At 44.5% G+C, this 25,934-nt stretch overlaps 2 protein-coding genes across 7 annotated transcripts in view; one reads left to right on the top strand and one right to left on the bottom strand.

The window, feature by feature from the left end:
* The window catches only part of UCMA (upper zone of growth plate and cartilage matrix associated), a 9,335-nt gene extending 7,730 nt beyond the window's left edge, over nucleotides 1–1,605 (bottom strand). For 3 of the 5 annotated variants that reach the window (XR_005783433.1, XR_005783432.1, XM_040451414.1), the window contains exons 1-3: nucleotides 1,427–1,601; nucleotides 1,022–1,087; nucleotides 837–932 (exon numbers count right to left, since the gene is read on the bottom strand). Coding sequence is in view for 2 of the 5 variants with exons in the window: in XM_040451414.1 (XP_040307348.1) it covers nucleotides 837–932; nucleotides 1,022–1,087; nucleotides 1,427–1,586 (322 nt within the window). In the remaining 3 variants the exon portion in view is untranslated. Of the gene's footprint in view, nucleotides 1–836; nucleotides 933–1,021; nucleotides 1,088–1,426 lie in introns of all 5 variants that reach the window. The other 2 variants (XR_005783434.1, XM_040451416.1) reach the window with 1 other exon arrangement.
* MCM10 (minichromosome maintenance 10 replication initiation factor) overlaps nucleotides 1–25,934 on the top strand; it is a 116,486-nt gene that overhangs the window by 53,210 nt on the left and 37,342 nt on the right. Inside the window, exon 21 of one of the 2 annotated variants that reach the window (XM_040451404.1) lies at nucleotides 11,141–13,506. The exons of the other annotated variant lie outside the window; for it this stretch is intronic. The gene's annotated coding sequence lies outside the window, so the exon portion shown is untranslated. Of the gene's footprint in view, nucleotides 1–11,140; nucleotides 13,507–25,934 lie in introns of those variants that run through there. 2 annotated transcript variants of the gene reach the window in all.

The following is a 25,934-nucleotide window of genomic DNA, read 5'->3' as shown; positions in this document are numbered from 1 at the left end:
TCATCTCCAAGCATTTTCATTATTTGAAAACAGTCCTGTTATTTTTACCGAGCAAGTTACCTTGCTGAGTGTGCTGAGGGAAACAAAGAGTTTATTCAGACACACAAGTAATGATCAAGCCATAGACTTGGAGACAGAGCTCAGAGTCCTTGGAAGAATCTAGTTCAAGGGCAGGAAACTCAAATGCCTTCAAGGGTCAGCAGGTCATGGAAATGAGGGTCCCTGCCAGGCAGGGGACACCAGGACCTACTTCAGACTGAGGAGACACATTCCAAGCTCAAAAGCCTTTCAAATGTATTAGATACAAAATTTTAAAAAAACGAAACACTGCCAGCTGAGTACCACAATTTCAGGGGCTTATAAATAAGGAAACATAGGCCCAGAGGGGAGGAAGTGGCCAAGGCCACTTAGCACAGCTGTCACCAGACCCAGAGTCCCAGCCCCTATTCCCAGGTGCCCTCTCCTTGCAATGCTGTTGCTCTCGCATGCAAGGCACTGTTCTATAGGCCAAAAAGCACACACTGAGATACCATGTTTCCTCTTGACTAGAACGTATTTCTCCTTAACATTTTAAACTTCTCCAAAATTGGGATGCATCTCAGCTCTATTAAGTGCATTTGATGTGGCACTGTCCTTTCTGTTCCCTACCCTGATGGTGTAGTTGAAGACGTGACCTGCCATCGAGGACGTGTAATTTCTAATTCAGAGCTGCTGTCACTTTGATACCTAATGGCCCAGTTTGAGCCCTCCTGGGTCCCTTGCTGCCCCACAGCCCAGCCCACTGGGACAGAAAGAACGGGTGGGGGGAACAGAAGGCAGGCCTCCAGCATCCTTACCGTTGACCTCATCTTGGGATTTTGGGGACCGCTTGCTGCGCCTCTTGAGGAAATTTGAAGCATCTGATTCCTGCATGAAGATCTTCTGTTCTACATCTGAAACTCGAGAGAGGCCGGTCACGAGCGGCATGGGCTCACCAGGGCACCTCAGTAGCCCTGCACCCTGGGGTGGCCCTTGCACTCACCTTCCCGAACGTCTTGTCCTGCCTCCTGCTGGGTGCCCACCGATGCACCAGCGCCCTCCTGCAGCGCTGTGGGAGAGCACAGCATGAGGGCTGCAGCACCCCAAGGGGAACCTTCACCCTGAGCTGGGCTGGGGCAGTCCTTCCTAGGCACTGTGTCTTGCCCGGCCCCAGGGTGGGGTCCCAGGTCCCTCACATACCAGCCATAGAGCAGTCTCCCCAGGAAACCAGCAGGCAAGCTATTTTCTCTGTGTTCTATTGTTATACACACACACACACACACACACACACACACACACACACACACACCAGACACAGTCATCTGCACAGTAAGCACCCCCTTTCCACCTGGGCCACCTGAGCAGCCTCACCTAACACCAGTGCAACCTGGAGTCTCCCCATACTCACTAGTGAGGAGCACAGCAGCTGAGAGACAGCAGACGAGAAGCAGCTGTCTCCAGGCCATCTTTGGATGGGCTGAGGCTCCGTTTGGGAACCACAAGGCAGACGGAGAGGGTTCTGCAGACCCTGAAGCCAGCCGCCAGGTCCTCACTTCTGTGCCAGGCATGCCAGGGGGGAGGGACGCAGGAGACCCGGATGCCCATGGTGGGGAGTGGGAGGAGTCTCAGCCGCAGCTTCCATTGGCTGCTCCTCCTGGAGCACTGGAGATGTTTTTGGCGTCCTGCAAACCTCCACTGAAGCAGAGCCTGTCGTTGGGACCCCGGCCGAGACAGTTTTGAAGAGGCCTTTCCAAGATCCACACCTAAGGAGTTGCTGTTGGAATGCCCAGTCCCAGACTCAGGATTTCAAAGAGCTCCTGGCATCTGCTCCAGGGTAGGTGGGGACTCTAGTCCTGGAGGCTAAGGCCTGCAGAAGGGGTGGGAAGAGAGCCTCAGTGAGAGACTTTGAGGTATTAAGCCAGGAGGGACCAGAAAGCCTGGAAGAGCCCCTCGGGCAACCCTCATGTGGATACATGGGCTGTTAGAACCATAACCAGAGTACCCCTCACCTCGACAAGTCACCCAGCTGATGATGTTCCCTGTCAAGCAAAACACAGACCCCTGCTCCGGGGGTCCCAGCACCCTTCCAAGACTTAGAGGAAGAGAGGCAGTGAGCCTTTCACTGCAGAGGGAGAGCAGTGCACAGTGTGTGAAAAGCCCACAGCTGAGCATGGGTGTCTAGAAGGAGACAAAGGCACACCCCATGTGGGGGAGGAAGTGAATTCCTAGAAGTGGGAATGCTACCCAATCAGAGCTCTGTGGGGCCATCAGAACGCAGTCCCTCTGGAGATGTGTTCTTCATGCTCTCGTCGATTAGGAGCCAGCCTCGACTCTTACTAGCTGGAGAGTTGCGCTTTGGTCATGGTTGAGAGTTCTTAATGACAACCATTGCTAGGCCTAGAGCACAGCCCACATGTACCCGAAGGTGTGGGGAGAGTGAGGGCACCTGTGGGAGGCCTGTCCCCCAGTTGTCTCACCAGTGAGCTTCTTGGCCATGCCTGGGATGGCAAGGCTAAGTGAGGCCCTTTTGAGGAAATGCAGATAGTTCAGTAACACCAGAGCCCAGGAGCATGTGGAGGGGCTGGAGGTAGGAAGGGCCAAGGTCACAGGAAGGAGTCTCCATCTTTGTGAGGCACCCTAGTGTGTGGGCTGTAAGCACAGACCTGACCAGGCTCCCTGGATTCAACCCCAGCTTCCCACTTGGCCATCTGCATGGCCTTGGGCAAGTCATTTGACCTCTCCGTGTCTAATCCCCTCCTCTGCCACGTAGACTGACCTGAGGATTGGAGTTAGTGCATCCAAAGTCCTTAGAATGGTGCCTGGCATGCGTGGATCACCGGATATGTGTTTGCTGTCGGGACACAGTCATGAACCATTGAATGATACTGAGCAAAGTGACAGGAGGGATTTTGTGGTTTTTTTTTTTTTTTTTTAGGAACACTACCCTCCCAGTGATGTGGAGGGTGGGAGGGATTAGGTTAAAGAGCTGGGACTTAGAGAAGGCTTCTGCAGTAGTCCAGGTAGGAGATGGTGTCAGCAAAAGGTGGGGGGTGGGCAGGAATGGAGAAGACAGAACACTTCAAAGACTGAAGAAAGAATCAGTAGTGGGGCGCCTGGGTGGCTCAGTCAGTTGAGCATCTGACTCTTGATTTTGGCTCAGGTCATGATCCCAGGGTCTGTGCTGGGTGTGGAGCCTACTTGAGACCCTCCCTCTGCCCCTCCCCAACTCACATACATGTGCTCTCTCTCTCTTTCTCCTTCTCTCTCTCTAAATAAATAAACTTTAAAAAAAAATCAGTAGGACTCAGCTAATTAGCTAAGGGCAATGGGAGGCTGGGAGGTGTGGATTTAGATGGCTCCCACGTTTCCAGTTTGAGTAGCTGGGGGGATGGTTGGCAAGACCATTTAATGAGGTGGAGAACATGGAGAGAGGGCATATCATTGGACAAATCAAGTATCCAACACTTATGGGATTCAAACCAGGTCTAATGTCAAATCCAGTGCTCTTCTCATTTTCCCACAACAATAATTTTGTGAATATACTAAGCCATCACCACAATCAATTTCAGGACACTTTCATCACCATACCCATTAGCAGTCACTCCCCATTTTCTCCAACCCCCAAAGCCCTAGGCAACCACTAATCTGCTTTCTGTCTCTATGGATTTCCCTGTTCTGGGCATTCCATCTAAATGGAATCATACAGGGGCGCCTGGGTGGCGCAGTCGGTTAAGCGTCCGACTTCAGCCAGGTCACGATCTCACGGTCTGTGAGTTCGAGCCCCGCGTCAGGCTCTGGGCTGATGGCTCGGAGCCTGGAGCCTGTTTCCGATTCTGTGTCTCCCTCTCACTCTGCCCCTCCTCCGTTCATGCTCTGTCTCTCTCTGTCCCAAAAATAAATAAACGTTGAAAAAAAAATTAAAATTAAAAAAAATAAATAAATGGAATCATACAATGTATGGCCCATTATGACTGGTTTCTTTCACTTTAGATACTGTGTTCAAGGTTCATTTATGTTCTAGCACACATCAGTACTCCCATTTCTCCCTCATGCGGAATAATATTCTGTTGTACAGATATGCCATATTTTATTTATCCATTCATCACTAAATGGGCATTTGGGTTGTTTCTTCCTTTTGAATATCATAAATAAGGCTGATGTGGGGTGCCTGGGTGCCTCAGTCGATTAAGTGTGCAACTCTTGATTTTGGCTCAGGTCATGATCTCACAGTTTCATGGGTTCAAGCCCCACGTGGACTCTGCCCTGCAGGGCCTGCTTGAGATTCTCCCTCTCTCTGCCTCTCCCCCACTCACACTCTATCTCTCTCAAAAAAGTAAACTTAAAAAATTTTTTTTAAATTATTATTAAGTAATGCTATTACGAACACCCTTGTGCTGCATGGTTTTGTGTGGACATCCGTTTTTATTTCCATTGGGTAGATACCTTGGAGCAGAATTAGTTCAAATGGTACCTTCATATTTAACCTTTGAGGAAATCTCACATTATATTTTACATGTTCATTTACTCATCTTTCTCCTCTAGTGCTATGAGGTCTCTTTGATGAAGAGAAGTTTCTATCTTGTTCTACTAAAATGATGCCCAGCACAGATGTACTTCATCAGTGTTTACTGAATTAATTAATGAAAATACTCCTGGGTGAGGGCAGTAAAAGGAAACATTTATAAGTTTATTTCAGTGGACAATTTATAAGAAGGTACACACACGGACCCAAAATTTACAAGTTAATGTATCCCTGGGTTCAGGATTGTTCTCAAGGTTAGCAGGAACAAATTTTGTGGTGCATTCATGGATTTATTAAAGTGCAAACAAGATGGCTTTAACATTTGCCTCAGTTCAACTGAAGTTTAGACAGGTTTCTTCTTGATGATAGGCTCCCTTTTCTAGAGCATTTACTTTAGAAAACTTGAAACTGTAAATTCTTTCTCTGCCCCTTTGATGTAATGCAGATCTTCTCCCAGTCTCTTGCTGGTCTTATAATCCAGGAATGTCTTTCTCAGGGACCTGGGAGACATCTTTTTGGAATGAAGACACCAGGGCACCTGGGTGGCTCAGTCAGGCATCTGACTCTTGGTTTCAGCTCAGGTCATGATCTCAGTCATAAGGTCCAGCCCTGCATCAGGCTCTGTGCTAGGCATGGAGCCTGTTTAAGATTCTCTCTCTCCCCCTCTCATTCTCCCTCTCACTCTCTCTCTCAAAAAAAAAAAAAAAAAAAAAAAAAAAAAGGAAAGGAAAACCTCAAAGGAGATATCACCCCATCCCCCAATCCCTATGGGAGCATAGACACTTGGCTGTGATGGGCACCCTGCTCCAACTGTGAAGGGCAATTAAAAACTGCAGGTGACCACAATCCCTATCAAAACCACACCAGCATTCTTCACAGAGCTAGAACAAAAAAATCCTAAAATTTGTATGGACCCAGAGAAGACCCTGAATAGCCAAAGCAATCTTGAAAAAGAAAACCAAACCAGGAGGCATCACAATCCCAGACTTCAAGCTATATTACAAAGCTGTAATCATCAAGACAGTATGGTACTGGCATCAAAACAGACACCCAGATCAATGGAACAGAATAGAGAACCCAAAACTGGACCCACAAATGTATGGCCAACTAATCTTGGACAAAGTAGGAAAAAATATCCAATGGAATAAAGACAGTCTCTTCAGCAAATGGTGCTGGGGAAACTGGACAGCAACAGGCAGAAGAATGAACCTGGAACACTTTATTACACCATACACAAAAATAAGTGGATCAAAGACCTAAACGTAAGACAGGAAGCCATCAAAATCCTCGAGGAGAAAGCAGGCAAAAACCTCTTTGACCTTGGCTGCAGCAACTTCTTACTCAACATGTCTCCAGAGGCAAGGGAAACAGAAGCAAAAATGAACTATTGGGACCTCATCAAAATAAAAAGCTTCTGCACAGCGAAGGAGACAATCAGCAAAACTAAAAGGCAACCGACGGAATGGGAGAAGATATTTGCAAATGACATATCAGATAAAGGGTTAGTATCCAAAAGCTATAAAGAACTTCTCAAACTCAACACCCAAAAAACAAATAATCCAGTGAAGAAGTGGGCAAAAGACATGAATAGACACTTCTCCAAGGAAGACATCCAGATGGCCAACCGACACATGAAGAAATGCTCAACATCACTCATCATCAGGGAAATACAAATCGAAACCACAATGAGATAGCACCTCACACCTGTCAGAATGGCTAGCATTAACAATTCAGGCAACAACAGATGTTGGCGAGGGTGCAGAGAAAGAGGATCTCTTTTGCACTGCTGGTGGGAATGCAAACTGGTGCAGCCACTCTGGAAAAGAGTATGGAGGTTCCTCAAAAAGCTAAAAATAGAACTACCCTATGATCCAGCAATTGTACTACTAGGTATTTATCCATGGGATACAGGTGTGCTGTTTCACAGGGGCATGTGCACCCCCATGTTTATAGCAGTACTATCAACAATAGTCAAAGTATGGAAAGAGCCCACATGTCCATCAATGGATGAATGGATAAAGAAGATGTGGTGTTATACATACATACAATGGAGTATTACTCAGCAATCAAAAAGAATGAAATCTTGCCATTTGCAACTACGCGAATGAAACTAGAAGGTATTATGCTAAGCGAAATTAGTCAGAGGAAGACAAATATCATATGACTTCACTCATATGAGGACTTTAAGATACAAAACAGATGAAAGGGAAGGGAAGCAAAAATAATATAAAAACAGGGAGGGAGACAAAACATAAGAGACTTAAATATAGAGAAAAAGCAGGGGTGCTGGAAGGATTGTGAGGGAAAGATGGGTAAATGGGTAAGAGGCATTAAGGAATCTGTTCCTGAAATCATTGTTGTACTATATGCTAATTTGGATATAAATTTAAAAATAAATTAATAGAAAAAAATAACTGCAGGTGACCTGAGATTCCCCCTACCCCAGCTCTCAAAAATTCTCATATTCCTGTTTCAGTGGAGTTGACCTTTGTGTCATTCCACTGGTGCAGTATTCCTGGAAAAGTCTTCCTTGCCTGTTAGCTTTGCTTTTGCAGTTTTAACTTGGACCGGGTCATTGATTCAACCTATCACCTGATCCACCAGGGTCAAGTGGAAATGGCCCTTGAAAGGAGTGTGTCCAGACAAATAAAGTTACTAGATGCTATGACCCATGGTAAGCATTTTTCCAGAATAAATATTTGAAAGTCCATTTTCCGTACCTGACATCAAGAATACATTATGTTCTTTCATGATTTTGCATTCTCAATGGACTAATTATGTTCCTGAGCCCACTTTCCCTGCACATTTGGTAGGGTGAGTGAAGGATTATCTCAAAAGGGGGACTCATGACCCTTGGAACCAGAAGCTCCCTGGAACTCAACTTCCTCAGGAGCCCCCACAGCAGGTCTAGGTAAGCACTTTCCCTGCCACCTCCTCAGGTCTCAGGAGCAGTGAGAAGCAAACCCATTAGATGGCGAAGGTGTATGTTTTTTTTTGTTGGGCAAGAGAGTGATAGCTTGCAAACTCAAAGTTTCAACTCATCTGATGTCCCTCTGGAGTCAACTGTGTCGACCCAGGAGAGTGTGGAGAATGAGGGCTTCGTGAGTCAGGACAACATTTCTAAGACCTCTCTGGTTTATTTTCCCGTAAAAGCCATTCATTTTTCTAAGCCCCTCGCCCGGGTGTTGTGGGGCTGTTTACAGCTTATTCTCTCACATGCTGCAGAGAAGTATTATCAGTCCCTATGAAAATGGTCCTTACAGGTCTCCCTGTAGAATTAAGTCTGACAGGGGATGTCTCCATTCAGAAAAAAGGCATGGGACATTCTAGAGCTGTGTAGAGAACTGCCATGAGATCACCCTATCTGGGTTGCTGTTCAGTAGACAAGCACTGTAATGGCTCCAAAATCACTAAAATAGTAAAATACTTTCTTATTAGTGGATAAATAGACACTTTCTTGAGCTATCTTCCCAATGCTCTCTACTGCCCCAGTGCCCCAGCCTCTGCCCCAGGACCCCACTTTCTGCAATCCGTTCCCTAAAGGGGTGATGCTTGGGCACCTGGGTGGCTCTGTCATTAAGCATCTGACTTCAGCTCAGGTCATGATCTCACGTTTGGAGTTTGAGTCCCACATGAGGTGAACTCAAGCCCCACTTCCAGTGAGCTCGAGCCCTGCTTCGGGTGAACATGAGCCCCACTTGAGGTAAAATATGAGCCTGGCTTCGGGTGAGCCCCACTTCTCTCTCTCTCTCTCTCTCTCTCTCTCTCTCTCTCTTTTTCTCTCTCCCGCTCCTGGGATTCTCTCTCTCTGTCTGCCCCTCACTCACTTACTCCCTCTCTCTCTCTCCCTCTTAAATAGATAGGTAGGTAGATAGGTAGGTAGGTAGGTAGGTAGGTAGGTAGGTAGGTAGGTGATGCTTGACCCAGCAGGGAACCTCCAGAACACTGCTATGCTCCCACAGCTAGCCTGATTGATCCAGTGCCTGTCCTTTGCCAGCCAAACGTATTTCATATCACTCTGAATTAGGGGCTTTCTGATAACTCACTGTTCCTATGAACTTACCTTATATGTTGTCCACCTCTCCTTACCACCTCTGTTCTGTTTTCTCTATGTAGTACCACCCCCAACCACCGTCAGAAATCCTGTGTCTACTGCAAAGCCCACGTATAAGGAGGTTTATAGTGTCTTTATTTATAAGAGTACAAAAATGGATTGCAATCTAAATGAAAAAGTGGAGCACATGTTACGGTATATGTGTGAAAGAAGGGTATGTATATTGGAAATATATTCAAACCCTTGGAAACATGGTATCATAATAGGTGTTGACAAGGGGAAGCCATAACAGTGTAGGTATCCAACTACAACAGGTTCTCCTGGTTTGCTGATTCTTCTAGAATACAGTAGGGTAAAGTAAGTTACTGGTGTAAGGGAAGGGTGAGTTGACCCCATTTTTCTGGGAGAAGGTCACCTTGAATGAATAGGTAGATCTTCACTGTTCTGAAAGTGAATCACTTTGGCTGGTCTAGGAAAAGTGTGTGAAAAGATCTTTCTTTTCAGAAGTGCTCCAAATGACAAAAAGTAGCCTCACTCTTAGGGCGCCCTGGTAGCTCAGTCAGTTAAGCGTCTGACTTTTGATGTTGGCTCTGGTCATGGTCTCATGGTTCATGAGTTCGAGACCCACATTGGGCTTTCAGCTGACATCGTGGAACCTGCTTGGGATTCTCTCCCCTCTACCCCCCAGCATCTCTCTCTGCCCTTCCCCTGCTCCCTTCCTATCTCTAAATAAATAAATAAATAAACAAACAAACAAACAAACAAACTTAAAAAAAAGTAGCCTCACACTTTGTGGGTGAGAACAGGAAGAAAGACTTCAGAAGGAAGAGGAAGAGGTGGACAGGTGGAGAGGTGGTTCAGGTCTGTAGGGGGGAGCCTTGGGCAAGTCCTGACTGCATTTCTTGGGCTTCTTGTCCATTGAGCTAGACTGTCTCCTGCCCCTTGTCTCTCCCCCAAAGATATGAAGTGAAGGACCTTTGCTTTACTAGAGCAGAGCACTCAGCCACCAACATGTAGCCTCCAACATGGCAGTCTGTGCCCCCATCTCTAGGGCCCTGAGCCTTCTGACTGAGGCTCGCTTGTTCCTCCCTTCCCCAGCAGCCTCTTGCACCTTCACCTAAAAGACTGAAACACTGCCCGTATCCTGCGCTACCCCAGGCTTGGGGAGTGGCACTGTGGTGTCCATGGCTATTGGTGTATCACAGCCCAGATCTTCACTGCTCAGAAGCCGACCCATCAGTAATTTAAAGAGCATCCTGGTCACAGCAGCTCGAAGCCCCTCTCCTGAAAATGACACCTGAGGGGAAGAAGCCCACCTCTAAGGATTTACTGCTCTAGGAGATGACGACAGCTTAGCAATTGCAGCTACTTTAGGGACCAAAGACTTGGCCCAGCTGGCAAGACTTGGGTGCATCTCACCAACCCAGGTTCTAGCACAAACCCCAGCCTCACCAGGCCACTGTCCCAAGACCAAACTCCCAAGATGCAGCCAAAGCACTTTGTATTGCTCCCCTCAAGATCCTCAACGTTCAGCAGGACATAGACTGAATTTTTGGACTCTGCTATTGCCATCAGTTGGGGGGACTCAGGTGTTCTCACTCTTGAGATGGATGGAGGCGCATTCACTTTACTCTGAAGGGTCTAGAGGTGTGGACCTCATATTTGAGTGCACAGTCAGATCTCCCCAGTGCTGTAAAAATACATAGTGCCTGGGCCTCAACCTGTGTGTGTGTGTGTGTGTGTGTGTGTGTGTGTATGCACATGCACACACACACACACATGTGTAATCAGTGAGTACTGGTTAAAATTCCCTGAATCCTTTTATTTTTTTCCCAGCTTTATGAGATACGATTGACAAATGGAAGTTGTATATATTTAAATTGTACATGGGCGCCTGGGTGGCTCAGTCAGTTAAGCAGCCGACTTCAGCTCAGGTCATGATCTCATGATTCATGAGTTCGAGCCCTGAGTCGGGTTCTGTGCTGACAGCTTGGAGACTGCTTCCGATTCTGTGTCTGCCTCTCTCTCTCTGCTCCTCCCCTGCTCACACGCTGTCTCTCTCTCAAAAATAAATAAAGATTTAAAAATTTTTTAAAAATAAATAAATAAAATAAACTGTACAACATATGTAAACTGTATACATTGTGAAATCATCATCATAATCAAACTAATTAACATAACTATCACCCCAGCCTCTAAGGTTCTTGTTCAGTTTATTTGGGGTCGAGCAGCAGTATTTTTTACAAACACTTCAGGTGGTTATAATGAACAGCTAAGGCTGAGAACTGCTCGTACAGTATATATATGCTCATTATGCATGCATACAGATGCACATGTATATATGTACCCATATTCACAGACTCCTGCAATTTTTTATTAAAAAAAAATATATGCATTGAAAAAAACTTGGAGTGGTCTTAATTTTCTTCCTTTAGTTTTTTAGGGTTTCTTTTTCAAGTTTTATACAGTGATCATGCAGTAATTTATAATCACAAGGAGAGAAGCCAGAAATGCTATTTTTTAAGTAACTTTACTAATCTTTCTAGACCCAGCTCAGCTGTCTATATATGAGCCGCTTCAACACCCGCCTGTCATCGCTCCCCTGAATTCCTCCCAGCCTGTGACCAGCCCATCATCTAGCACCTTCACAGAGACTACAGACACTTCCTCTTTGTTCCATGCTGGTATCGTGGCTCTCCAGCCAAGAAGTGCCTGGAGGGCAGGGTCTGGCATATCTGTGCAGGGACAGGGGTATTATTGATAACCTGGGCCTGGAGTTGTTCAATTCTCTGAACGAAGACTCTCTCTCTCTCTCTCTCTGGCCATGAAACACAGAGCAGCTTTCTGGTCTCAGCATGGGCTATCTAGGAAAACGGAAGGGAAAGGATACATTGGCAAGGCCCATGGAAGAACATACAGGTGAGGTCTGTGGGATAAGAAGCATGAGCCAAGCTGCTCAGGGTCCCTGTCTGTCCAGGAATCTGGTGAATGTATGGCTTATATTCTGAGTTCTCCGCAATTCTGGGCGGCTCGGCATGGCTTAAGGCAGACCCAGGGAGGAAAGGAACTGAGTCACCTCAGGAAGCCCACGCAGGGGCGAACCGTGCCAGAAGGAAACAGGCACACAGACCCCAGTCTTGCCATCCTCGTGGGGATGGCTTTGAAGCAAGCCTCTATGGGTGCTCTGCTAGGCTAAGCCGTATATGACAGGCCTGGGAAACCAAAAGGACTGGAAAAGGACAGATAAGAACCCTGGCCTTCTTCCTCCTAGTAAACGTCAAAATGTATCTTACTTGGAAAAAGAAAGCATTGTCCTATGTGATGTCCCAGTTCCACCCCAGCCCTGGGGAATGTATTAGGATGTAGCTTCCCTAAAGTTTGGAAAACACTCGCACTACAAGATGCAAGGATCCCAGGGTCAAATAAATTTGGGAACTACTAGACTATCTCCCTCCTCTCTACCAGATTCACAATGCAGGAGCATATTAAAGGCTCTGACAAGTCCTACAGCTGGAAAACTGCTGCATCCCTCCAAACTTAATCGACCATATCATCTTTATTCATGGAGCACCTGTTAACATCCAGGACCTATTTTGGGAAGATCTGAATTGGTTACTTTATGGCAAGAGAGTCCATAGTTAGAATGTTATTTGTCAATAATCCAATTCCATTTCCAAGAAAAAACATAATTTGGGGCACTTGGCTGGCTTAGTCTGTAGAGCAGGTGACTCTTGATCTCAAGGTTGTGAGTTCAAGCCCTACACTGGGTATAGAAATTACTTAAAGATAAAATCTTTTTTTAAAAAAGTCATAATTTCATAAGTATTACATATTTGGAACACTGTCCTCAAACAGTACATTAGCCAATTGGCAGATTATTAACTGGAAACAGTTTTGTTTTGTATTGTATTGTTTTAATGACAGCATAATAAGTTGTGAGCACCAAAGTCATTGATATAGACAAAGAATGGTCTATGAAAGAGAGTGGTCAGGATAGACAGGAAAGCTTTCGACAAAGCTCCAGTGTAGAGGAAGCTGCAAGTTTCTGAAGGATGAACACAGAAACCAGGAGAAGCATCCTAAACGGGTTATTGGTCTTACCTTTTGATAAAGCAAAAAAAATCCAACAAAGGAAGGACAAATATACATATGGGCACACAAAAGAAGGAAAGTCATGCCCTTCCTATGTCTGACTTTGGGCCAAATTGGAAAGATTCTGAATTTGGGGTCATCTGTTCTGACCAGAGAGAATGTCAGGGAAAAATGATGTCTGGTCCTGTGACCTGGGCAGACTCCGATTAACATCCTTTTGAAAAACAGCCCCTTAGGGCATGGAAACTCAAAAATCATTGTTCATTTGTATATAACCAAAGCCTCCGGCATATAACGAATCTGTCCTAGAAACAGCAGCCCTTTTGCATGCACACTATATTTTCATGTCATCAGTTCTGCAGACATCTCTGGGAACTCAGGGCAAGAAGCAAGCTGTGGCCATTGTTGCCAGGGCAGGATCCTGCCCCAGCTCTCTGCTGCTGCTGGACAGTCCCCAAGGAAGGCTGACATCCTGCTACCTAGCTCAGTTCAGCTCATATTTTGTTTTGATTTGTTTTTTGTTTTCACTGAGGTTAAAACAAGGCAAGTAGCTTCTCTAAGATCTTACAGTGTCATAACAGCATGAATTGTCAGTGTGGGTGAAATTATTAACATTAAAAAAGAAAAGAAGTCCCCCTGCCCCAAATCTTTGCCACTTGCCCTTTTTTGGCACAGCTGATTCCAGGAAGAGCAGATAGTGATGGACAGGTAGAGAAGCAGCCTGGTCCTTGAGGCTCTCATCCTTATAGAGATAGCTGAGGACTGCAGCGCCTGGGTGGGTCAATCAGTTAAGTATCCAACTTCAGCTCAGGTCATGATCTCGTAGTTCCTGAGTTCGAGCCCCGTGTCGGGCTCTGTGCTGACAGCTCGGAGCCTGGAGCCTGCTTTGGATTCTATCTCCCTCTCTCTCTGCCTCTCCCCCACTCAAGATCTGTCTTTCTGTCTCAAAAATAAATATTTTAAAAAATTAAAAAAAAATGAAATCTACGTTAAAAAAAATTAGCTGGGAACCGAGAGAAGCAGAGACCGGCTATCATGTGGCACAAAGAGGGTAGGGACACAATTCTCCAAGCATAGGAATAGCTGTTCAAGGATAAGATGAGAGGGAGCCAATGTATGATTGGGTGTGGGTGTGTGTTGTGCCAAAACCAGAATTAGTACATTTGATTCTCAGTACAACCCTCAACCCTGTGACGGGGCAGTTATCCCCATTTCAGAGATAACCTTTACGACTCAAAATCTAGAGTGTGATGAGCCAGCAATGTATATGCATTCCAGTTCTCTAAATCTTCACCAACATCTGATGACGTTACTGTTTTTAATTTAGCTGAATGAGTGTTAATAAAGTCATATTACGCTATGATTTCAGTTTGCATTTCCGATGATGAAGGATGTCGAGCATTTCCTCATGTTCTTGTTGGCCATTTGTATGTATTCTTTTCCAAAGTTTCTGTTCAAGTCTTTTGCTCATTTTTTTTTTACTGGTTTGTCTTTTTATTATAGATTGTTTATGTTCTTGATACAATATTTTGTCAGATTTAAATTTTTAATGTACTTTTAAGTATTTTGCCAGTAAATATATGTGGTCTGTGGCTTGCCCTCTCATTTTCATAGCTGTGTCTTGATGAGCAAATTTTTTTGTTTTTGTATTTAACGTTTATTTATTTTTGAGGGTGAGAGAGACAGAGCACGAGCAGGGGAGGGGCAGTGAGAGAGGAAGACACAGAATTCAAAGTGGGCTCCAGGCTCCAAGCTGTCAGCACAGAGCCCAACATGGGGCTCAAACCCATGAACTAGGAGACGTGATCTAAGTCAAAGTTGGACTCTTAACCAACTGAGCCAACCAGGCACCCCAGCAGTTTTTAACTTTAACAAAGTATGATTAGTGGATTTTTGTTTTATGGTTTGTGCTTTCTGTTGTCTAAGAGCTCTTCACCTATTCCAAGGTTTCAAAGATTTCCTCTATATTCTTAGACAGGTTTTATGTTTAGATATATAATCCACCTTGAACTGATTTGTGTGTGTGGTATGAGGCAGGAGTCAACATTTATTTCTTCTCCTTATGGCTATCCAAGTGTTCCATCACCATTTGATGAAAAAAATTTTCCATTCCCCATGGGATTTTTTTTTTTAATTTTTTTTTCAACGTTTTTTATTTATTTTTGGGACAGAGAGAGACAGAGCATGAACGGGGGAGGGGCAGAGAGAGAGGGAGACACAGAATCAGAAACAGGCTCCAGGCTCCGAGCCATCAGCCCAGAGCCTGACGCGGGGCTCAAACTCACGGACCGGAAGATCGTGACCTGGCTGAAGTCGGACGCTTAACCGACTGCGCCACCCAGGCGCCCCTCCCCATGGGATTTTTGATGGTCAGCTGACTATACATCTGTGGGGATTATTCTGTTCCGTTGATCCTTTTGTCTCCCTTTATGTCAATGCCAATTGTCTTAATTTCTATGGTTTTTTTTGTCTTAAAATCACATAGCATAAGACCTTCAACTATGTTCCTTCTACACATTCTACCTTCTTGCTCCTTCCATATACATTTTAGAAGCACTCTAGGGAGATTAATTTGGGGAGAACTGCAATCCTAAGAATATTGGGTCTTCCAATCAATGGGCATAATGTATCTCTTTCCATTTATTTCGACCTTTAATGTCTCTCAGCAGTGTTTTATACAGTTCTGTATAGAGGCCCTGCACAGCTTTTATTGGATTTATTCTTAAGTAATTTAAGATTTTTTTTTTTAGACGGAATTTAAATTTTTTGTTTTCTAATTGTTTGCTGCTGATATACACAAATCCTATATACTTTTGTGTATCGATGTTTTATCCTGCAATCTTGCTAAATACCCTTATTATAGTAGGCTTTTATAGACCCTTGAGGATTTTCATGTTTGTGAATGAGACTGTTTTCCTTCTCTCTTTCTTTTTTTTTTTTTTTTTTATTCTGTTAATGTGATGGATTACATTAATTGACTTTCAAATGTGCAACCCTTATGTTCCTGGGGTAAACCCCACTTAGTTGTATTGGATTATCCTTATTATTTACTGCTGAATTCTACTGCTCATATTTTCTTAGAGTTCTTACCTTTGTGTTTAAGGCTACTGGTCTGTGGTTACTTTGTAGTATCATTTTTTTTTTTAAGTTTACTTATTTATTTAGAGAGAGACAGAGACAGTGTGAGCAGGGGAGGGGCAGAGAGAGAGAGAGGAAGAGAGAGAATCCCAAACAGGCTCTACGCTGTCAGCATAGAGCCTGAAGCGGGCCTCGAACTCACGAAACCGTGAGATTAAGACCTGAGGCAAAACCAAGGGTCGGAGACTTCGCCGACTCAGCCACCCAGGTGCCCCTACTTTGTAATATCTTTTAAAGATTGTCTTGGTGTTATGGTAATGCTGGCCTCCTAGAATGAGTTAGGGAGTCTTCTCCTCTACTTTCTCAACTGTGTGTGAGATTCATATTATTTCTTCTTTAAATATTTGATAAAATCCACTAGTGAAGCCATCGAAGCTTAGAGATTCCTCTGAGCCTGGAGTTTTGTGGGAATTTTTAAATTACAGCTTCAGGGGTGCCTGGGTGGCTCAGTTAAGCATCTGACTTCAGCACAGGTCATGATCTCACAGTTCATGGGTTCAAGTCCCATGTCGGGCTCTGTGCTGACAGCTCAGAGCCTGGAGCCTGCTTTGGATTCTGTGCTTCAGATTCTGTGTCTCCCACTCTCTCTGGCCCTCCCCTGCTTGTACTCTGTCTCTGTCTCTCTCTCTCTCTCTCTCAAAAATAAATACTTAAAAAAATAAATTACAGTTTCAGTTTCTTATATATATGTGTGTGTGTGTATATACACACACATACATATACACATGCACACATACATACACGCACACATACATACACACGCACACATATACACACACACACACACATACACACTCATATATATGCAGCTATTCACATCTTCTGTTTAACCCAAGCTGTCAAATTGATTGGTAGAAAGCTGTACACAATTTCCTGTTCTTTAACCTGTTTGCTTTCTGTGCTGTGTGTTGAGGTCCCCTCTTTCATTCCTAAAATTGGAGACTCCCATTTCCTCTCTTTCTGTTTATCACTTTGCTAGGTGTTTCTTGATTTTATTCATCTTTTGGAAGAACCAGCTTTTGTTTTCATTGATTTCCCCCCCCCCGCCCCCCCCCCCCCCTTGCTTGTCCATTTTGTACTTAATTGACTTAAACTCTTCATTATTTCTTTTCTCTTGTTTTGTCTGTCTTATTTTTTGTAGCTTCTTAAGAGGGGAGCTTAAATCACTGGTCTAAGGAGCTTTCTTCTTTTCTCAGGTAAACATTGAAAGTCTTAGATTTCCCTGTCAGCACTGCTTTAGTTGCGTTATCACAAACTTTGATGTGTTGTGCTTTTGTCATTAGTTTCTAAACAGTTCCTAATCTCCCCTGTGACCTCGTTTGACCCCAGATAATTGGGGATTTTCCAGAGGACTCTTCCTGATAAATTTTATGATCAGAGAATCTATTAAGTATGATTTCAGTCCTTTGATATTTATGGAGATTTGTTTATGACCAGTATTTGGTGTGTGTTGATAAAAATTTGGGTTCACTTCAATTTCTGCAGTTATTGGGTGTCATGTTTTATCAACATCAATGTCTAAAAAAATGCTTTGAGGAGCACCTGGCTGGCCCAGTCAGTAGAGCATGCAGCCCTTGGTCTCAGGGTCATGAGTTCAAGCCCAGGTTGGGCACAGAGGCCACTTAAAAAATTTTTTTTTGGAAAAACTATGCATCTCTTCACGCATTTTAAGGTGGTAGCTGCAGTTTGCTTAAAAGTTTAAATAATTGCAAGGGACTGTAGGCATATTATATGCATTCACATTTTTAAGTGACGTTCCTGTATTGCCCTTTTGAATTTATCCAAGGGAGTCCAAATACAGTAGTGATTTTGTAGCCACCATCATCCATTTCTTTAAAAAATGAATGTGGGGCGCCTGGGTGGCGCAGTCGGTTAAGCGTCCGACTTCAGCCAGGTCACGATCTCGCGGTCCGTGAGTTCGAGCCCCGCGTCAGGCTCTGGGCTGATGGCTCGGAGCCTGGAGCCTGTTTCTGATTCTGTGTCTCCCTCTCTCTCTGCCCCTCCCCCGTTCATGCTCTGTCTCTCTCTGTCCCAAAAATAAATAAAAATAAATTTAAAAAAATGAATGAACAGGGACTTCATTAACAGTTGAAAATGTGACATATTTTCCTCTTTCTCCTTGAACTCTTATTTTCAGTGCATTGGGATGATATGGCAGGTGCCAAGATCCTAGAGCCCTTCCATCCCACTTGTTCACAAACTGTTCTCCTGATGCAATGGATCCTTAAGCTGTAAGGCGCTCATTTATCACCGTGTCATACTTCTCTACAAGTGTTGTGTGGTGTTCTTTTTTTTCTGAAGCCATAATTCCTCGTGTTAGAATTTTTTCTTCTGGATTGAGTTGTTGTCACAGTTGCTATTAGTGCATAACTGATCAGACAGCATAGTTACTATTTATTAATTTAGAAACAACAAATGATTATTTGTAGATGTTAGTCATTTCCTTGTGAAATGAGTGTATTGTTTGCAGATCAGGTTATTTCCGTGTGGCTATTATTGCTACATTGGTTCAAGATCAGCAACAGTATTCTTCCTGGGGTTGGTTTGTTTTTTCATTTTTATTGCTAGAAGAACTGACAAAACTTTGTCTTCTAAATAAATAGATGAGGCAACAAGTTTTAGTATAGTAACTGTCACCCAATTCTTTTAAAGCTTTCTTAGTTATGAGCCAAAAATCACACAGTGATCTATCATCAAATACTATTTGTAGAGGCGCCTGGGTGGCTCAGGTGGTTGAGCGTCCGACTCTTGATTTCAGCTCAGGCCGTGAGCTCACGGTTTGTGAGACCGAGCCCCGTGTTGGGCTCTGTGCTGAGTGTGGAGCCTGCTTGGGATTCTCTCTCTCCCTCTTCCCCTCTCCCCATCACACACTCTTCCTTTCTCTAAAATAAAATAAAATAAAATAAAATAAAATAAAATAATATTATTTGTAAAGACCCGTCAGCTGACAGGTCCATGAGACCTCTTTCAATTTTGATGAAAGCCAAAAATTGGAAACCACCAGAGTTGGAAAAGGATTTGTTACCCATCATTAAAGTCATTTGCTCTCTCCACTTCTGGAAAATAGAATAAGAAAGATTTATTTTATCAAGCCTCATTATTAAACATTTGCTAAGAAAATATTTTAACAAAAATGTCATCACAAGCATGCCTTCTGTTAATTTGGTCAACCACTGGATCAACAGACTTTACTCATTGCTTTGGGGCGTCTCCCAGGGTTTGGAAAGCCCTTCCTTTGGGGAGTCCCAGAGTGGCTTTGCTGAGGTCTTTCAGGTGAATTTGGCACAGGAAAGTGAGTGCCCCAGGGCCAGGAGTCCGATGGGGGGCTTGAACTCATGAAGCATGAGATCATGACCTGAGCCGAAGTCAGACACTTAACCGACTGAACCACCCAGGTGTCCCCCCATCTCTTCCATGTCTCAACAGCATCCATTTTTGTCCCTTTTTCCCTGAGTGCTTTTGTCCTGATAGAGACTGTCATTTCATGCCTCCAAGGCTGGTTTTTCTGCCTCTGGTCTCATTTCTCTCTCTCACCCTGCAGACTATTGTCAGAGTAACTGTTCTCCATTGCAAATGTGATTGCATTGCACCACCTCCCACGAGGGTTGCAGGGCACTGTGATGGTGACTGCCACCCCGTTTGCCAGCAGAGCCAAGATTTCATCCCATCCTCTGTCAGCCAGGGACCTCCAGGACCCCTGGACTCCCATTTCCAGCCCCAGGGGACAGGTCTTGATTGGTCAGGCCAATCAAGTAAATATTCTTGCTAATCCTTGATTTGGGAAGTGGTGTATGAACTTGAGGGGTGAAAGGAAACTGGCTGGAAGGGGGGAGATTCTGGAATAGGATTCTCAGTTTTGAAAAGGAGACAAAAAAGAGAGAGGTCATTCTTTTCTGCCTCTGGATGCTGTGTGAGGATGCGGTGCCGGCAGCCGCAGCAACCGTTTTGTGTTCATGAGCAACACACATGATAGAGATGGGCTAGGAAACAGGTGAGAAGATCCTGGATCTTGGGATGACGCTGAGCGTATTGTACCCTTATTCTGGGCTCCCAGTTGGAGGAGTTATTCCATTTTGATATTGGTTCAACCTCCAGAATCAACTTTTTCTGTTACTTGCCCCGAAAAGCATCCTGAGTGCCTCGCCACTGAATAGCGAATAAATTCCAAGTGACTTCATACAGCGAAAAAGTGTTTTCATCGTGTATCCTGTTTTACCTCCCACAACACTGTCGCGGGCCCCCCCCCCGTCTTCCCCTCCGTGCTCTGGCGTATCATACCCTGTCCATCCCTACAGATTCTCCCTTTCTTCACAGTCTCCGGTGAGCAATGTCCCCTCCTTCCCCACCTGGCAAAGTCTTTTTCATTTTTCAAGGTGATTCTCCAGCACCCCCTTGTCTTCAATGCCAGTCTTTCACCCCTTCTCCAGGTAAAAGAGACCTTCTCTTCCTGTGGCCCCACTTCTCCCTCTCTCCCCCTTTGCCTTCTCCCCCTTGTCCCTACCTCTCTGTTTTAGGACCAGCCTCAGCCCAGGCATTTAGATTTTTGCACGCCGCCCCCCCCTTCCCATCCGCCTTCTCCAGTAGACTGAGTTCCTTCAGAGCAAAGACCACCTCTGCCTCAGTTCTGCTGCTCCCAGGGGGGGTCATGGCAGTGCCCAGAGCGGCACAGTCACGCGATGAATATTTGTCGCAGGGGATTTATGTGGAGAACTTGGAGGACAGCCCAAGAAGCAGCAACCGTGTCCAGACGGCCGTGAGGGAAGGAGGTCTGGAAGGCCGGGGCGAGGCACGAGTGTGCAGGCGCTCGCACATGTTGGCCGCCATCCGGGTTTCTCTGTTGAGGGAACTCGTGAAAGGGTGTCTGTGTGGACAGTACCAGTGTCAACAGGCAGGTGAATGTGGGCCTGTGTGAGTGCAGTCTTCTGTGTCAGGATGTGTGAAAGGGAGTTTGTTCATGCGACTGGGGGTGTCTGTGAGGCTGTTTGGAGTGCAGCCTGGAGGGCTGAGTCACAAGTGTGGCAGGAACATATGCCAAATTTGCACATCACTCAAGAGTGTGGTCAGCCTAAGATCTTCTTCTAAAGCTGTCTTTGCCATCTTGTAAGTCCTAGTTCCCAGTTGTCTGATTAGCTCATTCCCATGCACCTTGCCCAAATTTTCCACATCCTTTCCAAATTATCTGAATTCAATGAGGCGAAATGTCCTCATTACCTATCATATATATAACCCTGCTGTTTACAAATATGTAATAAGGGGCGCCTGGGTGGCTCAGTAGGTTAAACGTCCAGCTCTTGACTTCAGCTCGGGTCATGATCTCACAGTTCGTGGGTTGGAGCCCCACGTCGGGCTCTGTGCTGGGAGTGCTTGGGTTCTCTCCCTCCTCCTCTCCGTCCCTCCCCTGCTCGTGTGCTGTCTTTCTCTCTCAAAAAGAAATCAATAAACAAACAAACCTGTAAAAATAAATAAAAATATGTAATGAGCAAATGGGAATAATCTGAGGGTCTCCCAAGGGACTCCCTTTCTAGTACTTTAGGAAATTTGTATCTTCTGGGTGACAGAAGATACGTGAGTGTTTTTGCTTTTGTTGTTTTTGTTTGGAGGAAGATTTCTGGTCCCATCAGAGCAAAGAGGAACCAACACAAGATTAGGGGTCCAGGGGTCACCCTAACTGAAGCTGATCTGAGGCACCCCTTTTCCCTAGCAATATCCTAGTTATAGTTGTTATTGATTTTGGGGTGATTTTCTTTGCTTTTAGTGGCAACGCAGGCCTCATCTTTAAGATCTTTGGTAAGTGAAGTCTGAGTAGGTTTCTCAACAAACAATACAAACAGGAAAAAATATACCCAACACTCTTATTTCATCTTCAAGACCACCCCATGGAGCCCCATCTCATAAATGGAGAAACGGAGGTCTAGAGATGTTGACTGACCCGCACGGTGTGTAAATAATGGAGCTCGGATTTCACCTCTGGCCTGAGGGGGGTCCTTAAGGGAATCCCCGAGGAAAACCGAGGGCTGTTCTGTTTTTGTTTTGGTTCTTTGGTCCTGTTGTTGGTCTGGGAAATGCTCACAGACCAGGAAATGCGTTTTTAAGACCAAGAGGAGATTGTTTCTTTAGAGGGTGAGCTGTGCCTCCAGTGACCAGGGCCCCAGGACTGAATCACAAAGCTCCCAGAGTCAGTGCTGAGCTGTGTGCGGGACGGACTGGAGCCGCTGTGGAGTTGATGCAGGGGCCCAGCCAAGGGTGGGTGGGACTTCATCCAGGTGGCCCCTTCTAGGTCTTTCCAAGTGCAGAGAAGCGATTTCTGTCAGATTACTATGGTTGGGTGTATACTCCTTTCTAGTACTTCAGGAAATTTGGGTGTGTTTTCTTTTTTCATGTGAAAATTTTTTTGTTTTTATTTTTTAAGATATTGGTAAGATACACATAATGGAGAAGTTACCTTCACCATTACGTGAACGTTACCATGAAAGTCTTAACCATTAGGCTTAACCAAATCTACACCCATCACCACCATCCATGCGCAGACCTCTTTTCGTCTTCCCAAACTGAAACTGTGTCGCCATTAAACACTAACTCCCCATCCTCCCTCCCTCCAGGCCCTGGCCACCGCCATTCTGCTTTCTGTCTCTGTGTCCCTCAGATGGGTGCAATCATACAATATATGTCCTTTTGTGACCGGTGGATCTTCCCTGGCATAGTGTCCTCATGGTGCATCTATGCTCTAGCATGAGTCAGGATTTCCTTCCTTTTTAAGGCTGAATAATATTCCATTGTATGTGTAAACGTTCTGTTTATCCGTTCATTTCTTGATGAACACAGTTGCTTCTGCCTTTGGCTACTGTAAGTAATGCTGCCGTGAACATAGGTGTGTAGGTATCTCTCGGAGACTTTGTTTTCAATTCTTTCAGATATCTACCCAGATGTGGAACTGCTGGGTTGGATTAGTGCATTTTTAAAAATTTATTTATTGAAATTCAACTTAGTTAACATACAGTGCAGTCTTGGTTTCAGGAGTAGAACCCAGTGATTCATCACTTACATACAACACCCAGTGCTCATCCCAGCAAGTGCCTTCCTTAATGCCCATCACCCATTTAGTTCACCCCCCACCTCCCTCCAGCAACCCTCAGTTCATTCTCTGTATTTAAGAGTCTCTCTCTCTCTTTTTTTAAAGTTTATTTACTTATTAAGAGAGAGAGAAAGAGGGGGAGGGGCAGAGGGAGAGAGAATCCTAAGCAGGCTTTGCACCATCAGCCCAGAGCCCAATGCAGGGCTCGAACTCATGAATTGTGAGATCGTGACCTGAGCCAAAACCAAGAGTTGGATGCTTAACTGATTGAGCCACCCAGGCGCCCCTGTATTTAAGAGTCTCTTGTGGTTTGCCTCCCTCTCTGCTTTTATCTTTTTTTTTTCTTTCCCTTCTGCTGTGTTCATCTGTTGTGTTTCTTAAATTCCACCTATCAGTGAAATCGCATAATTTGGCTCATTTCGTTTAGCATAATACACTGTAGTTCCATCCACATTGTTGCAAATGGCAAAATTTCATTCTTTTTGATCGCCGAGTAGTATTCCTAAGACAGTGTGGTACTGGCACAAAAACAGACACATAGATCAGCGGAACAGAATGGAGAACCTAGAAATGGACCCGTGGTCCATTTTTTAAATTTTTTTTATTGTTTTTTTAAAACTTTTTTTTTTTTTTTTTGAGACAGGGAGAGACAGAGCATGCACAGGAGAGGGTCAGAGAGAGGGAGACACAGAATCTGAAACAGGCTCCAGGCTCTGAGCTGTCAGCACAGAGCCCGACAATGGGGCTCAAACTCACGGACCACAAGATCATGACCTGAGCCAAAGTCGGCCACTTAACCGACTGAGCCACCCAGGCACCCCTATTGTTTTTTTTAATTTACATCCAAGTTAGTCAGCATATAATGCAATGATGATTTCAGGAGTAGAATCCACTGATTCATCCCCTACACATAACACCCAGTGCTCATCCCAGCAAGTGTCTTCCTTAATGCCCCTTGCCCATTTGGGCCATCCCCCCGCCCACAAACCCTGCAGCAACCCTCATTTTGTTCCCTATATTTAAGAGTTGCTTACGTTTTGTCTCCCTCCCTGCTTTTATACTATTTTTGCTTCCCTTGTGTTCATCTGTTTTGTATTCTAAATTGCACATATGAGTGAAGTCATATGATACTTGCCTTTCTCTGACTAATGTCACTTAGTATAATATCCTCTAGTTCCATCCATGTTGTTGCAAATGGCAAGATTTCATTCTTTTTGATTGCTGAGTAATACTCCATTGTATATATATACCACATCTTCTTTATCTGTTCATCCATTGATGGACATTTGGGCTCTTTCCATACTTGGGCTGTTGTTGATAGTGCTGCTATAAACATGGGGGTATGTGTGCCCCTTCGAAATAGCATCCCTGTATCCCTTGGATAAATACCTAGTAGTGCAGTTGTTGGGTCATAGGGTAGTTCTGTTTTTAATTTTTTGAGGAACCTCCATACTGTTCTCCAGAGTGGTTGCACCAGCTTGCATTGCCACCAACAATGCAAAAGAGACCCTCTTTCTCTGCATCCTCACCAACGTCTGTTGTTGCCTGAGTTGTTAATGTTTCGCCATTCTGACAGGTGTGAGGTGATATCTCATTGTAGTTTTGATTTGTATTTCCCTGATGATTAGTGCACAGTGCATTTTTTAAATGCAAGGTTTTTTTAAAGTTTATTTTAGTAATCTCTATACCCAACGTGGGGCTCAAACTCACAACCCTAAAATCAAGAGTTGCATGCTCTTCCAAATGGGCCAGCCAGGTGCCCTTGGGTCAGCATTTTTAATAGAGATGTGTTTCCAAGTAGACAAGCTGTCCTAGCCACAGCTACTTTGGTCAGCTCTTCCCTGCCCTTGTCTCACATAATCCATACCTTATGTCCCCCAACCTTCATCCCCCACGCCCTGACACACTTGATTGGGACTGCTTCTACGGCTAACATTATTTAAGGGAGAAGCTGATAATGCTGAAAAATGATCAGATCAGGGCAGTTCTCTGTCGTTGAGAGTCTGTTTCTTGGTTTATCGCTCTCTCTTTTTTTCCTTTGCTCATTTGTTTTCTTTCTTAAAATCCGCATACAAGTCAAATCGTATGGTATTTGTCTTTCTCTGACCTAATTCGCTTAGCTAGCATTATACTCTCTAGCTCCATCCATGTTGTTGCAAATGGCAAGATTTTATTATTTTCTATGGTTGAATAACATTCCATTGTGTGTGTGTATGTGTCTCTGTGTGTGTATATACACACATACGTACAAATATATATACATATATGTGTGTGTATATGTATATATAGGTATATGTATACCTTCTTTATCCACTCATCAATCGATGAATGCTTGGGCTGCTTCCATAATTTGGCCACTGTAAATAATGCTACAATAAACATAGAGGTGCATGTATCCCTTTGAATTAGTGTTTTTGTACTTTTTAGTTAAATACCTTGTACTGCAGTTACTGGATCATAGGACAGGTCCATTTAAAAAAAATTTTTTTAACGTTTATTTATTTTTGAGAGACAGAGACAGAGCATGAGTGGGGGAAAGGCAGAGACAGAGGGAGACAGAATCTGAAGCAGGCTCCAGGCTCCAAGGTGCCAGGACAGAGCCCGATGCAGGCCTCGAACTCACAGTGAGATCATGACCTGAGCTGAAGTCAGTTGCTCAACTGACTGAGCCATCCAGGTGCCCCAGGACAATTCCATTTTTAACTTTTTGAGGAACCTCCATACTGTCTTCCATAGCGGCTACACCAGTTTGCATTCCTACCAACGGCCCAAGGGGGTTCCTTTTTCCCCACATCCTCACCAACACTTGCTGTTTCTTGTATTTTTTTATTTTCACCATTCTGAGGTGCTATCTCATTGTAGTTTAATTTGCATTTTCTTGATGAGTGATGTTGAGCATCTTATCATGTGTCTGTTGGACAGCTGGATGTCTTCTTTGGAGAAATGTCTGTTCATTTCTTCTGCCTGTTTTTAAATTGGATTATTCTTTGGGTGTTGAGTTATAGAAGTTCTTCGTATATATATGTGTGTGTGTGTGT

Source organism: Herpailurus yagouaroundi, unplaced genomic scaffold, assembly GCF_014898765.1.
Source record: "Herpailurus yagouaroundi ecotype Mexico unplaced genomic scaffold, PumYag 203, whole genome shotgun sequence".
NCBI lineage: Eukaryota > Metazoa > Chordata > Mammalia > Carnivora > Felidae > Herpailurus > Herpailurus yagouaroundi.
This window is presented reverse-complemented; position numbering and strand designations above follow the sequence as displayed.